This window comes from Perna viridis, chromosome 9, assembly GCF_037379345.1.
Source record: "Perna viridis isolate PV_CMFRI_1.1 ecotype Kerala chromosome 9, ASM3737934v1, whole genome shotgun sequence".
In the NCBI taxonomy this organism is placed as follows: domain Eukaryota; kingdom Metazoa; phylum Mollusca; class Bivalvia; order Mytilida; family Mytilidae; genus Perna; species Perna viridis.
In genome coordinates this window covers 44,237,802-44,254,430 of record NC_142453.1, presented here as the reverse complement: position 1 = coordinate 44,254,430, position 16,629 = coordinate 44,237,802, and the positions used below count along the sequence as shown (strand labels likewise).

The window sequence follows — 16,629 nt, the reverse complement described above, 5'->3', positions numbered from 1 at the left end:
ATCCATGTAAAAACATGACTGTTTTTACACAAAATAGACTGTAATGTAGCATATTAACAAAAAAAAAAAAATAAATAAATAAAAAAAAAATAAATAAATAAAATAAAACATAAAAAAAACTACGTTAATTCCAAACTTGCAAAACAACATTTTGGTAGAAAAAAATAATTAAACCTTTAGATGTATGGACGATATTTTGGCTCTTTACAACGATGACTTCAATATTTATACTAATGGTGTATGTAGAACTGTCTTTGAATAAAACAAATATTGGTAATGAAGAATGTCCGTTTCTTAATCTTAGTATTCATATCGATAATGGTAAACTTTACTTATTTAAATGTACGATAAACGGGATGATTTTTCATTCCCTATTGTCAACTATCCGTTTTCAGATGGTGACGTCCCCTTGTCACAATTGGTTCGATTTGCTGGAATTTGTAACAAGGTTTCGGATATTTTAACGAAAGGAATCTTAATATAACCGGGATATTACCACTTTGAGGTTTTTGGATACCACAAGCTCGTAAAAACAATTACAAAATCTTTCAACCGATTCAAGGAACTCACTCTCAAATACAGATGCACTTATAAAGGATCAATACGTGTGGGTATCTTTCACCCTTTGTTTTACGGTAATATTCTACACAAAGCACGGTAAGCTTGATACTCACCCAATAAGTTATCTAAACCTTTGAATAGGTTCATTCGTAAGGGATATAGTTAATATATTGTTGTCAAATCGTTAAGGATAGCATTTTTGTTGGTATTAATATTGATTCGCTCATAGGGTCTTTACATAGAAATTAAAACCCTATATTTAAAAGCAGTTTTTGGCTTGAAATGGGTTGTGTCCTCATTGTACCGTGATTCTCAATCCTGCAACTCTTTCGCTGTACCTGTTTACAATGATTTTTTGGGCAGCCCTGTAGTATGAGATTTTCATCCCGGTGGGGTTATTGTCTATTTGACATATACACCCTACCTATTCTCGTTGTACCAAACTAGGTGAGCTATTCAGGTTGTTTATGGCTTTAAGTTTATTTTCCAATAGAACTTATATTTCATCAGTTACTAAACACGCAGTCATTATATTCTTTAGTTTTTGATTTTTTTCCCAACAACAAAATATCTTTTATAAACGGCAACTCCTTCCTGCTCAATTCTTTTTTTTTTATCTCCCGTCTACTATCCACTATTTTGTTCCCTAATTTACAATTGAATGAAATGTTTTCCCTATTCGAGGACTTCCATAATAAACAAAACTTCCTAGATTCAAGCTTAAACCCACTGGTACATGTTCTGTTTGTGTAATTCGACCCTTAACACATTGACAATGATGAAGTACTTTTAAAATTGTCTATCAGAAATTATTAAGTATGTATTGTTCTTGATTATAGATGTCCAGCATACACAGGCACGACTCCGACATGCGTACTTAACGTAGACCAAAACGATCCTTGTTGCAAAGTTCCTAAATGCACTTACGATGCCAACCTAGGAAAAGTACCTCAGCCCGTACCAACATTTGGCCAGGCATCCTTGACCTACTCGGTCGTGTCACCCAAGACTAGTGCTGAAACTAATATCACTGAACAGAAGTACATAACTTTGATTGGCAGTGGAATAACTCCAGCTTCTCCAACCGTAGACCAAAAGAAAATGATTGCTGGTGGTAGGTATAATATGATTTTGGCCCATGCCTATGATCCTACGATGGACGGAGCTCAATGTCGTATTTTAGACAAAACAGCTCCTGCGCACTTGCACTCGCCTACTTCCTTGTCGACAAATTTCTACTATTCCGTCAATATTATTTAGCCATTCTGTTCATACATTCTATATATATATAGGACGTCGCTAACGCTCCGTCCATTTTAGATGTATCATATTTAGTGTAAAATCTAATTAACAACAATTATAAAAATTATATTCAGTACCTTGCAAGTTGTAAGTTTGACTATTATAATCAATCTCACTGACTGTCTGCTATTTCAGTGTATTATTTACTTAACGGACAATTTCGAGTTATTTTAATTCGTGCAATTTTAGGCTTCTGTTCGTACGATGGAAAAAAATACAACGTTGGAGAAAAATGGGATGTTGGTTGTCGGTATAACTGTATCTGTGACGACGGACAGCGGGGTCATTACACATGTATAGAAAAGTAAGTGTTGATAATATTGCTGTATTTCAAAACAGTGATTATCAGTTCAAGGTTGGACTTGTTAACGGCTCCCTTTCTCTTGCAAAGGGTCTTTACCACTACCTATATGGAAATCGATAAGTATTGATACCGTTATTATAGCTGTACAAGTTTTTAATCGTAATACGATTTGACCTTGAACATCTTAAGTAGTGCAATAAAATACACTTTGTGAATTTCTTTTGGACATATATTATATGCCTGCCTAGGTAGTTAGGTTGCAATAAAGACTAAGCTAGAAAATCTAAAGGTCTATCTATTTTATAACATGCAGCTCATAAAAGTTGAGATGCAGGTCAATAACATGCAATAGAAGAGATGGTTACACTTGTGGATGAATTTACAATATAAAAATTGGAGATGTGGTATGAGTACAAATGAGACAGTCATCTATCAAAAGTCAAGAAACGAACAATTAAACCTTTACAGATCACCACATTGTCCTCAATGATGGGCAAAACCCATACCATAAAACCAGCTGTGAAAATCCCTAAAATAAGTTATTATCGTAGCTAACTTTTTAACTTCAAGAGAAATACTAACAACCAATAAATTTACTATTGTTTTTCTGTGTAGATGTGAACACTACCAGCTCCCTTACGGATGTTTCCTCGTCCAAGATCCTAAAAACCCTTGTTGTAAGGTACCAAAATGCATCGCTCATCCAGCACACGAGGGAATTACTGGAATCAGAACCACACCCACTACTAAGAAAGGTATTTCATGAAAATTTGTACTTTTTTATAGTTATAATAGAGATATCCAAGTCAATGCCTTGTTCTATGTTTTATTTTAAAACAACTTAACCACCATTGTAACTTTCTTATTTTAGGAGCATGCAGTTATAATGGCGAATTTTACCAACAGGGACAAACCTGGTATGATGGATGTAGTTATAGATGTACATGTGAAGATGCTGAAAATGGTATTTACAGGTGTATGAGCAGGTCAGTACGGTATTCTCAGAAGCATTGGTACATTGTAGCAGAAATCTTACTTATCACACCTGAAAAGCTCAAATACATTGTGTACATGAGCACTAATTCCATATTTTGTCATACTATCTCACTATTGTTTAAATGTCTACATAGGAATGTGACAGAATGATATTGTACCTTTCTATTTTTGTAAAATTTGGAATATTCAAAGCAATTAACCATTGGGTATAAAAAACATATTTTCAAAAATTTGAATTTAATTTTTATTTTCATTGACTTTCTTTGACTCGGTATAGAATAACTGCATGTATGTATATACTTCATGTAACTTTGTTAAAAATTAAATCTTGTTTTTGATATTTTCACTGATTACTAAAAGTGTGTAAAATAAAGTGAAATGTGATTGTGCCAAGAATGTATTTAGTCATACACATGCTACACACTCATTTACATGTGTACATGTGTACATGTAAATCACAGCAGAAGTGAAAAAAATGCATATGTGTTATAGGGTAAACTTCATGCGTTTATTATCCACGATGGGCTGAGAAGTTCATTACACAATCCAAATGAAGTAGAATATAATATGGATGTTGCCTTTTCACGTCAAATAACATTCCTCTCGACACATATAAACCTTCAAATAAGAATCTCAGGTTAATAATGGTTGACACATGATTGACATGATCTCATCTTTTGTAGTAATTTTTTAACAATCTTTCTTACATAATGATGAAGATTTGAAGAGCATCCTTTTCAATCGGAAGACAAATCATACGAATCGATTATTTTAGATGTCCAGAATATCAACTAAGTACAGGAGCAGACTGTCAACTTATTCGTGATCCACGCGATCCAACTTGTTGTGAGATGAGAGTTTGTGGAGGGAAGAATGGTACGTCAGTGGTTCCACCTGCGAAGTACACTGGGGTAGAAACTAGTTTCCAAGGTACGGTATGGTTTTGTCTATTTGGAATATTCATAACATAGCCTTGTTAATGTATGTACAATAACTCTTCGAGTTTTAAGTTTTTTAAGTATCTAGAATAGAGATCAACCCAATTTGTAGATGTTTGTTAATATTTTGCAACATATTGTAGGAAAGAGTGGAGTTTGCATTTACAAAGGACAAGCCTATAAGAACGGAGACATCTGGGAGGATGGTTGCGATTTCACATGTCAATGTGATGATGAGATAAAAGGAACTTACTCTTGTACCGACAGGTAATGTCAAAGGAACTTACTCATGTACCGACAGCTAATGTCAAACCTTATGTTTTTCTAGCTCATCTTCCAATATGTTTTCAATGCTATTTAATACTGAAGACAGACTGGTCACTTCTAGAAACCATTATATTTATAATTGTTTTTTTTTCTTTTAATACCATATCTGTTTTTATGAGAATTCGTCATACACCCAGTGTATAAAACAAATCACACTATACATGATTGTATAAATCCACTGTTCAAGTCTTTTCTAAAAACATACAATTTTGTTTATTTAGTCACCAAATTTAGTCACCAAAAGGACCAGGTGTGCTTATGCTATCACTTTGCGCTTGTCACCGAACGCTGTCTTCCATCTGATAATATTTATGCACATCTGAAACTACTTGATAGGTTTTAAGAAAATTTGGTAATAATGATGAATAAGTAGTCTTCTATAAACGACCTACTTTTGGTACCGTTTAATCAAACACGATTGAGATGCTTCTGATTTCAAATGTCTACTTCTCAAACTATGTGTGTTGAAACTTATACGGTTGTTGACTTGAATAACGTCTACAAAATATTTATATTTGGTGCTGATGAAATACCGAGATTTCAGACAACTGACTTGTATATACATGCAACACAACATGGAACCGACTTTTATAGGGGTTTTCATATCAAAGTTCAACTTTAGATTGCATTCTTTAAACAGATGTCCAGTGTATGTCAACCTTCAACCTGGGTGTACTATGGTGAAAGACTTTTCTAATCCATGCTGTGAGAAACCACAATGTGTAGTGACTGGTATTCCACCCACCCGCATCTATTCAAAGGCTACAAATATACCTCCAATGCTTCAGCCAGAAAAACGTATGTACTACAATCAGCCCAAAACATGTTACCATGGGATACACAGCACTACTGTATAAACATAAAAGTTAAAAGTTAAATACAAAAGATAAAGACTTATCAAAGTACTAGAATACGTACTAATACCCAAACCATCGTAAAAGGTAGTTATGGACATGCACTCAAGACAACAAAATGAATACTTATCTTTTAAACAAAGTAAATAAGAATAAAGGTTGGGATGCACTATTGATAATTTCACAATGAATTATCACTTGGTTGTATTTTATCACAGAATATTGTATATACAAGGAAGTAAGCTATCTCCAGGGACAAATATGGGAAGATGGTTGTAGCTATAGATGTAGATGTGATGATTCCAGCAGAGGCATTTATACCTGTAACCAGAGGTTTGTAAAACATTTGTTTGACCTTTGACTCGTCTTTACACGTAGAATCCTTTTTGAAATTGTGTTGAATGTATTTCTGTGAAGCTAAAAGTATACTATATAATATTAATTTTCGATAAAAATTCCTTCTTTAAGGGACTAATAAGTTTTTATTGTTGAAAGCTAAGTGAGTGTTTAAACACATCAAAAAGGTATTTATGACTCCTAACGAACAACACTCAGTCTAATGCGGTTTTAAAGACAAATTTTAACTGTTAATCGTACAGTAATTGTACGAGGGTAAAATGTCAAATCTATGGTATAGTATATGGTGGACGGAGAATAGAGAATGGAGTTGGAGTTCTGAAATCGAGATAAAATATGTGGGATGAGGATTTTTAACGAGGATGTTCAGGGGAACCAGTTTTTTAAGTATTTATTTACACATGAAAGCTATACATAATTGAAATGAAAATAACAGTTTAAGAATTTGGCAATATGAAAATCAGCTTGATAATATATCTTAAAAATGTAGTACAGCTCTTAAATGGCATAAAGTTCAATATACAACACCCCATTCCATTTCCAATTGCCGAAGCCCTATTGTCCATATAAAATATCCTATTCCCTAGAGAAAAATAGCTATCGCCCATAAATTCCCGATTCCAATTTTCTTTATCAAATATATATATGTATGTGCTCCACTCGATCATGTTGTAGCAGTTGGTCTATCGATATCAATGAGTACTATTTGATATTAAAGTGCTCCACCCGATCCTACTACACTAGCTGGGTATTGTTTTATGGTGAATTATACTTGTAGTGTACAGATTCTACACTACACTAGCTGGGTGTTGTTTTATGGTGAATTATACTTGTAGTGTACAGATTCTACACTACACTAGCTGGGTGTTGTTTTATGGTGAATTATACTTGTAGTGTACAGATTCTACACTACACTAGCTGGGTGTTGTTTTATGGTGAATTATACTTGTAGTGTACAGATTCTACTATACCAATCGGCTGCTCTGTAATAGTGAATCGTATTTGTTGTTTACAGGTGTGCTCCACTTGATTCAAATATACCAGTTGGATGCTCTGTAATGACAGATCCACGTGATTCTTGTTGCTTAGCTCAGTTTTGTACAGGGGCAACAATTGGTCCCGGGCCATTTAATGTACCGACGCCAGTTCCAACTTTGAAGATAAATGCAATTACTGGGCAATATCATATTCCAACACCAAAACCAGGGCTTCCAACACCAACTAAACTAGGTATCTATAGGCCATATCTGTCTATGTGTAGGCCTTTTATAACTCCCTTGGCGATTTCTTTTCTATATTTTATACGATGAATTGTTGTGAAACAGATCATTGTACCTATTTTTTTTTATTAAGGTTTATTATAAAATACTCATCATAACAATAATCACAAATATTGGACAATTTCAACACGAATTTCACTTTATGTTTAGAAAAATCTGTGATCTAAACCTTTTGTAAGGAATAACATGTCCTATATATTAAACGGATACAGTAATTATATGTAAAATAAAATTAATTCACCTTACTTTTGCTGTGGATTTTGTCCAACCAGCAGAATATTACAAAATAAACTAACACCTGAGTTTAATTTAATACGGTTCACTCATTTACCGAGTTTAAATGACCTGTTGTCCACAAGTTATTATTGTCCTTCAATTGACCATTATGTCAATTTGAAAACAGATCATCTTTGATATATAGAGAGAACATTGTCTCTTATCATCATCGCATTTCAATACCGTGACTTCATTGACGTCTATAAAGCAGTAATCAGCGATTTACAAAATCCAAAAACCAAATATATTACACGATAAATCTATAATTGATAATAATCATTTGGACTAGAATTGATTTTAACCTGAAATTTTTTTCATCTCCTCAAATGATTTGTGAAAAAATGAAAACACTACTTGAAGCAAGTTGCGATCCTGATTTAGTTTTTTTTTTCTGGGTTTATTTTAGGTGTTTGTATATACAAAGGTATAGAATACACTCAAGGACAAACCTTTGAAGATGGCTGTGACTATAATTGTGTATGTTTTGATGCAAGTGAGGGAAAATATAGGTGCACTCCAAAGTAAGCAAATGTTAATCAATTTAAAGTATTAGGCTGAACGACACATCACTGTCTCCATTCCAGATAAATTAAATGAAACACGTGTACAGCAAATCGATATTTGTGACATCATATGATGGGTACTTTAATATTCGTAACCACAGCTGGCTGACAAAAGGTCCCCTTGGGTATTCACTAACCCAGTAGTCAGACTTGTCTGACCATGAATCATTTTATCGAAATTTGCAGTAACACAAAAATTCATGAAACACTAAGGCTTCATTCCTTGTATAGCACATGGTAGAGCTTCTTGGTGCTGGATTTAGCTTTATTTTTCGACACTTATGGATTTGACAACTTATATTCATTTCTTTGGAATTTGTATTTAGTCTTAATGTTGCTGATGAGAAGGTACTACTTGAAACACGTGTACAGCATATAGCTGCTGATGAGAAGTTACTCCCTGAACACGTGTACAGCATATAGCTGCTGATGAGAAGTTACACCTTGAAACACGTGTACAGCATATCGCTGCTGATGACAAGTTACACCTTGAAACAAGTGTACAGCATATCGCTGCTGATGAGAAGTTACTCTTTGAAACACGTGTACAGCATATAGCTGCTGATGAGAAGTTACACCTTGAAACACGTGTACAGCATATAGCTGCTGATGAGAAGTTACACCTGGAAACAAGTGTACAGCATATAGCTGCTGATGAGAAGTTACACCTTTGAACATGTGTACAGCATATCGCTGCTAATGAGAAGTTACTCCTTGAAACACGTGAACAGCATATCGCTGCTGATGAGAAGTTACACCTTAAAACACGTGTACAGCATATCGCTGCTGATGAGAAGTTACACCTTGAAACAAGTGTACAGCATATAGCTGCTGATGAGAAGTTACTCCTTGAAACAAGTGTACAGCATATAGCTGCTGATGAGAAGTTACTCTTTGAAACACGTGTACAGCATATTGCTGCTGATGAGAAAGTTACTCCTTGAAACACGTGTACAGCATATAGCTGCTGATGAGGAAGTTACTCCTTGAAATACGTGTACAGCATATCGCTGCTGATGACAGGTTACACCTTGAAACACGTGTACAGCATATCGCTGCTGATGACAAGTTACACCGTGAAACACGTGTACAGCATATCGAAGTTTGCAATATTATATGATTGGTACTTTTGTAATTTCATTTAACAACTGAAGCGTGTATCATTATGTGTACATAATAACTACGCAATGTAACCTTTTTTGAAACGATGTTTAGAATGAGGTGAATTTAGGTTTTTGTGTCACATTATATACTGTTATGCATTCCAGATGTCCAGTGTTTGGAAGTCTACCTAGTGCATGTCGATTGATTAAAAATCCCAGAAATCCGTGCTGTAAAATTCCAGAATGTTACAGTCCATTACAAACAACAGTTGTAAATCCAGCCTATACTGGTCCAACAACCACTGCTCCTCCATTAAAGCCAACAACAGCCAAGCCAATGCTACCAGTACCACTTATAAGGAGTTAGTGTTTTTGTAAAAAAATAATTTCTTGTTTGCTATACATGCTTAACCTCCTTGATACGAAAGTTCCTATCAATCTCATTTGGTTTCATTGATTATAAGAAGAAGATACCATACGAATCACCAGTTTATGATATATAATTCAAATTAAAGTCAATCATAGAAAAGATTAGAAATGATACTACTACATCATTCTTTTATGTCATATTGGACAGGCACAGGAGAAACCATCATGGAATAAAGGTGGACTTTGTGCACACTTTTGATGTAGAGTTTGAACAGTGAAATCGAAAATCAACCAATTAATTCTTTCGCGATCTTTTACATTTGGATAGAATGCTTCAAAATCACACTCAAATGTCAATATGAAATCATATGGTTGTATTCATTCATCTGAAAATAGAAAAGAATGATTCAGAAGGAGGTCGAAATTAATAGCTGTGTAAGCTGTATGAAAGAGTCTTCCAGGAGTGAGAGGTCACTTGATAAGTAAGCTGTTTAATGTTTGGGAGCCACCGATAAGGAAAAGTTTTAAAAAGATATATTGGAAACGTAGTGGTCAAATCGGTCAGAATGGTAATAAAATTACAAAGGCAGAAATAATGAAAATCCAGAGTCCAAATGATAGAACAGTTGAAGAGATAGAAGTCAAGCAATAACACAATTTAAATAATTAGGCCTCAATACTTTCCAACTTTCAGATGCTTGTAAGTACAATGGAATTACATATACAGAGGGACAGCAGTGGTACGATGGCTGTGATTTTACTTGTTACTGTGAAGATGGTACTGCTGGTGTTTACAGGTGTAACTCCAGGTATGGATTTTTACAAATGATATTATTATATATATATTTATTTTTGTTTCTAGTGGTGTTTCTACAGTTTGATAAATCCTCTAACACACGTGTCGTGAATGCTATATGTAAGTTATATCTTGAGTCATTTCCTTGATAATTTGAATTTTTTAAAGATTATTTTGTATCGTTTTTGTATTTCGTATTTGATAGTCCATATGAAATATCTAAATAAACAATAAGATATCTAAATAAACACCAAATTATTTAAATAAACACCAAACTATCTAAATAAACACCAAATGCGTTTAAAGCAATCGAACTAGTTCATTTATTTTATGCAACATATCATGTACATGTTACGTGTATAAGGGCACATGTTTTGAGTCATTGATTCTCAGTTTATAATTTGTTATTCATATAATGATTATACTAAAATAAAAAAAGAGAAAATATTGTTGTGATATAACCATAGAGAAGGGATGACATCCCGAATTTAATTTGCTTTGCGCTATTTATTTCAGTGATGGAACTTTGTCTTCTGATGTTTATGGCTGTATATTGTGGCCAACTGTTGTATAAAAGTTTTACATTCCAATTCGTCTCTATTTACATTGTAAAATTAAGAAATCTGTGTTTGAACATATATGTTCCATATAAGTCTAAGATTGATATCTTAATATTGTCTTTACTTTAAACCTCTTGATAAGCTTAAATAATCTTTGTTCATTTAGATGTCCACAAGTACCAACAGTAGATCCTAGTTGTACTATGCAGCCCGATCCGAGAGACCCATTGTGTTGTAAAGTTCCTAAGTGTATACAAACAGGTCAGACCACACCACAATACAACGTTATTCCGCCAAGACAAGTTACTGGTGGTGTCAAACCTGACTCTTTAAATCTTATTCCTCAACCATTGACTACACCATCATATATTTCACCTAGCGCCCATACAACAATATACCCTTATCCAACAATGAAACAGCCTGAACCTTCCTACACACCAATGATCCAGACTACACAGATACCAGTGTACAAAAGTAAGTCCATATTCCGACTGTTTTGTTCATTTTCGATACCACTTTTGTCGATACACTATAACAGTATGGTAAACTACTTGAATAATAACAAATATTTAATCGACCAAATTCTGAACTTAATAGATATTGATGTGCTGGTTGTTTTTTTTTCTTACCGTAAAGCTGTTTTATCTTTTTGTTACATGAAAGTAATTAAAAAAATAAATGTCATGTATGTGTCATATAATATGCATAGAAGAAGAAATTTATTATCAGATGCTTTGAAGGAGAAAAATAAGTATTACTGGGGTGTCCCTTATGCGACACTTCAAACCCTTGTTTTATATATTACACAGTGGTATAAGGTGTATATTATGTTTGTAGAGAACTTCTGTGTATACAAGGGTAAGACATACAGACCAGGGCAGCAGTGGCAGGATGAGTGTATGTATGACTGTGAATGTCTTGATATCCAAGGGAACTATAGATGTAGAGAAAAGTAAGTTTGAGTGACAACGTCCTTCTGTGCAATCCAATAGAAAGAACAATGTCATAGTTGTAGCGTTTAAGAAAGGAATTAGTTGCACACATTTGTAAATTAGTTTTTGCTGATATTAATTTAGATAAAATACATTTTGTTTAATAGATGTACATGTATTATACTATTATAAAATCACCACGTGATTGTAGGTGTGCAGAATACACAGACTTACAACCTGGATGTCGTCTTGTTGTTGATTACACAAATCCATGCTGCAAGAAGCCGTATTGTACTCCAACAACTACACTAAATCCTGATCTTCCAACACTTATACCTCCGTCACCAACAACACATGTTTCTACAAGTATACCATGTAAGTACCAAATTTATTATCTGTCCTGATCCAAATCAATCGTTTTTAAACATTTTAATTTAGCCTGGCCGCATAATAGAATTTTACATTCTTCAATTTGTTTATTAGTTGACCTATCAAACCAAAACAAATAACCTTACAACCGATCTTCACAAAACACCATCCAAAATAGGATTATGTTGCCATCAATACGTCAACAATTCTCTATACATATCAAATCCCTCAGCACCTGAAATGTTTGTTTTTACTATATTTGCAAATGAACCAAACATTTTGGTGATATTGATTGTTAATAAGAGATGATTTGTAGCCTTCTGTGTGTACCACGGTGTAACGTTCCGACAAGACCAGACCTGGAATGATGGATGTGATCTAACGTGTACCTGTGAAAATGCAACTTCCGGGGATTACAGGTGTAATGACAGGTAATAAAAGAAAAGTTAAACGTAATTTTGTTGTAATAAAGAGATCACACATTTTATTGGGTAAAACAAATCGTCTTTTCCTAGACATAAACACAAAGACGCCAAAAAACCTGTATGAAAAATTGCTCGTTTTATACTATAATTGAATTATGAGGATCTATTGAAATATCAAGTCTATTTTAAGTAACAATCAATCCCCTATGGTGCAGGTTTTTTTGCTGTGTACCATTTAATTGATTTTGTATTCTACCATGACAAAAATTATAGTGGTCATTCCTAAACTAAATCGATACATAAACCTGTAATGAAGTGACAGTGGAAACAATATGAATGTACAAATAATTTCCCTTACACTTTATTGATATGTATTATAAAACCTTAACACTGAAGCCTATGTTTATTGTTTGGCTAGATCCTTCAATCTCAGTTTCCGCTATATAGATGATGACGTATTTTCTTTGAACAATCCTAATTTCGGGGATTTGATACATCGCATCTACCCAAAAGAACTTGAGATAAAGGATACTACAGACACTGTGAAGTCAGCCTCATATCTTGATCTACACTTAGAAATCGTTGGTAAAGGAAAACTTGACCAAACTTTACGACAAACGTGATGACTTTTCATTCAGAATTGTCAACTTTCCTTTCATCTGTGGCAATATCCCTTCGGCTTCTGCGTATGGAGTGTTCATGTCAAAACTCATACGTTATGCCAGAGCTTGCCGAAACTACGCAGACTTTTTGTATCGCGCTAGAACTCTAACAAATAGGCTTCTGGAACAGGGTTATGTTGCTACAAGATTGAAGTCATCACTACAGAAGTTTTATGGTCGTTATCATAAACTCGTGGATCGTTATGGTGTATCCATCAGCACCATGACAACTGATTTCTTCAACGGGTCATAGTTTTCCTTCCCTCGTTTGTCTACCCCGGACTTGACTTTTTATGAGCAACTCGGTGGGTGTTTCTAGAAAAGCAGAGGACGCTTATCCTACCGGTGCACCTGGTCCATGCTCCCAGTTTTTAGTGGAGTCCGAGTTGCTCATTTACTTTTGTTACTTTGTATGTATGATTTTAGTTACTTTATGTTCTTTGTTATGTATGTCTGTTTTCCATGTTTGATCTTTGTCCCTGGATTACATTCTTTTGAATACCGCTATAACCTTGGTTCCCTTGATTACTCTTTATGTTGTTTCAGATGTCCACAATGGCCACCGCTACCAAGTGGTTGTTATCTGGATACTGATCCGAATGATGTGTGTTGTAAGGCACCAGTCTGTCAACCAAATGCCTTGAGACCACCAAGTGTACCTCTTATCAAACCAGATCAGGGCCCTAGTCCAGTGCCAAAAACGACTCTTCCACCAACTCCATACATCATTACATTGCCTACTCCTATCCAAGTCGGATATTCAGGTAAGTAATATCATTATATTTTTCATTAATTTATTGTTGAAGTGATGTTAATAATTTTTTTCCGTCTATACAAAAAATATTACAGTTATTTCCTACTATTTGATTTAATCTCAAAATCTAAGGAGTAAATATGAAGCTTAATGCCGTCACTGTGACATGGTAAAGAGTAATCAAGGGAACCAAGGTTATAGCGGTAATCAAAAGAATGTTTGTTTGTTTGTTTGTTGGCGTTGAACGCCCGAGCAGCATAATTTCAGCTATATTCAGGCGATGAACATGAAGTGGATGATAAAATGAACATGAAATGATGATGAATGGGAAAAATGGGATGGGACACAAGGATAATGGGATCGACAAATTTTGATTGCCACTGGAAATAGGGGGAGGTGGGTAGGGTCGGGCAGTTTGGCCTCCTGTGGCTATGGTTCTTATGAGAGAATATCACAGCAGGGTTCTTTAACGTGCGAAGAACGTGGCATATTTCCCAACACGGTGCATCACTATGGTTTGCAGTCAGGTTTTCCGTATTATAGCCTGACAACCCAGCATGTAACACGCCAGGGGTACCCCATTCCACCACCTGGGGCACACATCCCAGTTGCTCTGTGGGCAGAGCACCCTAGCCCCCGGCTAGGGTTCTGAGCACTATTTAGTCGCCTTTTGCGACAAGCTTAGCACTGCTTCGGGCCTATTCTTTTAACACCCGGACCTGCACGGGGCATCAAAAGAATGTAATCCAGGGACAAAGTCCAAACATGGAAAACAGACATACACAACAAAGTACATAAATTAACTAAATTCATACGTAAAAAGTAACAATAGCAAATGAGCAACTCGGACTCCACTACAAACTAGGGTATAAACATAATGTATATATTTTTTTGGCATCACAATCTTGTGAAATAATAAGACACATATTTATGATGAATTAATATCCAAGGCAATGAAATTAACTGAACAAGCTTTTTGCCTCATTTTCTTCTTCCTTTTTTTACAGTAAATGTAATGATGTATTTTAAATTATTATAATATTACAACAATGTATATTGTTATATATTTTGAAACTTCGGAAGGATGACACTTTAGAAGAATCATAGGTCCTAAGGATATTCAATAATATAGTGGTCAGACCTGTTAAGCATGTAGATATTTTTAGCATAATTTACAGTACAATTCAAAGCCCCCACAACAATCGTCCTTCTGTGTACATGGTAAAACTTCTCTGGTATTGGTATTTTAGATTCATGTCAGTACAACGGGTTAAAACATAAACAAGGAGAAAGATGGAATGATGGATGTTCTCTTGAATGTGAATGTTTGGATGAACAGGCAGGCAAATATAGATGTGTTTCAAAGTAATTAATTTGTTAATCAATAAGAGTTTTAATTTGAGAAATGCAGTGCCGATGTACAGAAAGTTAATAATAGTTCATACTATTATTTTTGTTGGAAATTTTAACCTTTTGCGTCTGAAACAATATTGGTCTAAGCCGACATATGATGTTGATGATTATGATTCATTTATGACATGTTCTATTCATTTTGATCCTCAGGTAAAAACTATACGTGTTTTTATTATAAAGACTTGATGACCAGTTGACCAATTTAAAAAAAATATCTGTTATCTCAATAGGTGTCAGGATTACTCAAATTTTCCAAGGCCCTCGTATTGTAATTTAGTTACTGACCAGCGTAATCCATGTTGTAAAGTTATTCAGTGTAATCCTTCACCTGTACCCGTAACAACGATAAACCCGCCAAAGGTATCAGTAGTATCACCAACCCCTTCGTCAACCAAACGACCAGGTAATTATGATACATATATTTTGGTTTCATTATTGTATTTTTACTCAACGAGTGGGTGATATATAGGAATTACCTTGTCTGTTTATCATTTTTTTCCGCCCGACTTTGGTCGCAATTATTCGATTCCCAGTGGATGGATAAATTTCGAATTGGTTTGTGGCTTTATAAAAGTTTGGCATACATCAGCTGTTCCGGTGGTGTAATATCTATGTTGCCAGATTTTTTTTAACTTGAGTTGATTACGAATCAGTTTAGTGTTCGATAATTTTGTTGTTACCCTAATTTAAGCGTGTTTGGTTGCTGTCCATCATTAACTTGGAACGAGTGGGATATACCAAGCTTGATAATACTGATTTGTAAGAGTGGGATATACCAAGCGATACTGATATATAGTATTGCACTCATACTGACCAGTTTAGATACATGTTACTTTTCATTTTGAAATAATTTCTATTTTCGCACCTCCTTTGTAATTGTTCACAAATGAGATGTGTTGGCAGTAAATGGAAAGTAATATTCTCAAGCAATTGCCTTTGACTCAGTGAATTAAAATTTAAATGCTGTAAATAAAAATTATCTTTGTGTGCAATGCATCTATTTGTTTATTTTCAGACGTATGTGTATACAAAGGTGTACCATACACACAAGGCCAGCAATGGTATGATTCCTGTGATAAGGTGTGTGTTTGTGAAAACGGACAATCCAATGACATCCGTTGTCGTCAAAGATGTACAATATATACGCCATCACAAAAATGTACAATGGTTCCAGATCCTAAAGATCCGAAATGTTGTCAGGTATACTACTAATACTTTATTATGAAATGATATTGTTTAGTCAGTTATTCATTATTCTATAGGGTATGGTAGACCTAATCCTCCTATACTCTGTCCTGAAATACAAGTACATGCTATGGGGAATATTACAAATAACCTCAAACACATGGCGCACACCGGATAAACAAAATCATTTTTGCAATCAGCCAATCTGTAATTTTATAATTATACTCAGATTAATCTCTTAGTGTTTATTGTTGACTCTACTGTGTATTTGTCATCTTTAATGAAGCTAAAATACACACATAT

The 16,629-nt window shown here is 34.5% G+C and overlaps 1 protein-coding gene across 1 annotated transcript in view; it reads left to right on the top strand.

Annotated features, from left to right (window-relative positions):
- The window catches only part of LOC148608661 (uncharacterized), a 72,034-nt gene that overhangs the window by 17,353 nt on the left and 38,052 nt on the right, over positions 1-16,629 (top strand). The window contains exons 18-37 of the mRNA XM_088545300.1: positions 1,401-1,675; positions 2,053-2,167; positions 2,783-2,922; positions 3,039-3,153; positions 3,939-4,093; positions 4,245-4,368; positions 5,069-5,226; positions 5,501-5,615; positions 6,655-6,869; positions 7,602-7,716; positions 9,027-9,223; positions 9,925-10,039; positions 10,753-11,060; positions 11,424-11,538; positions 11,730-11,893; positions 12,204-12,318; positions 13,521-13,738; positions 14,979-15,093; positions 15,372-15,544; positions 16,157-16,341. Coding sequence (XP_088401426.1) covers positions 1,401-1,675; positions 2,053-2,167; positions 2,783-2,922; positions 3,039-3,153; positions 3,939-4,093; positions 4,245-4,368; positions 5,069-5,226; positions 5,501-5,615; positions 6,655-6,869; positions 7,602-7,716; positions 9,027-9,223; positions 9,925-10,039; positions 10,753-11,060; positions 11,424-11,538; positions 11,730-11,893; positions 12,204-12,318; positions 13,521-13,738; positions 14,979-15,093; positions 15,372-15,544; positions 16,157-16,341 — 3,232 coding nt within the window. The remainder of the gene's footprint in view (positions 1-1,400; positions 1,676-2,052; positions 2,168-2,782; positions 2,923-3,038; positions 3,154-3,938; positions 4,094-4,244; positions 4,369-5,068; positions 5,227-5,500; positions 5,616-6,654; positions 6,870-7,601; positions 7,717-9,026; positions 9,224-9,924; positions 10,040-10,752; positions 11,061-11,423; positions 11,539-11,729; positions 11,894-12,203; positions 12,319-13,520; positions 13,739-14,978; positions 15,094-15,371; positions 15,545-16,156; positions 16,342-16,629) is intronic.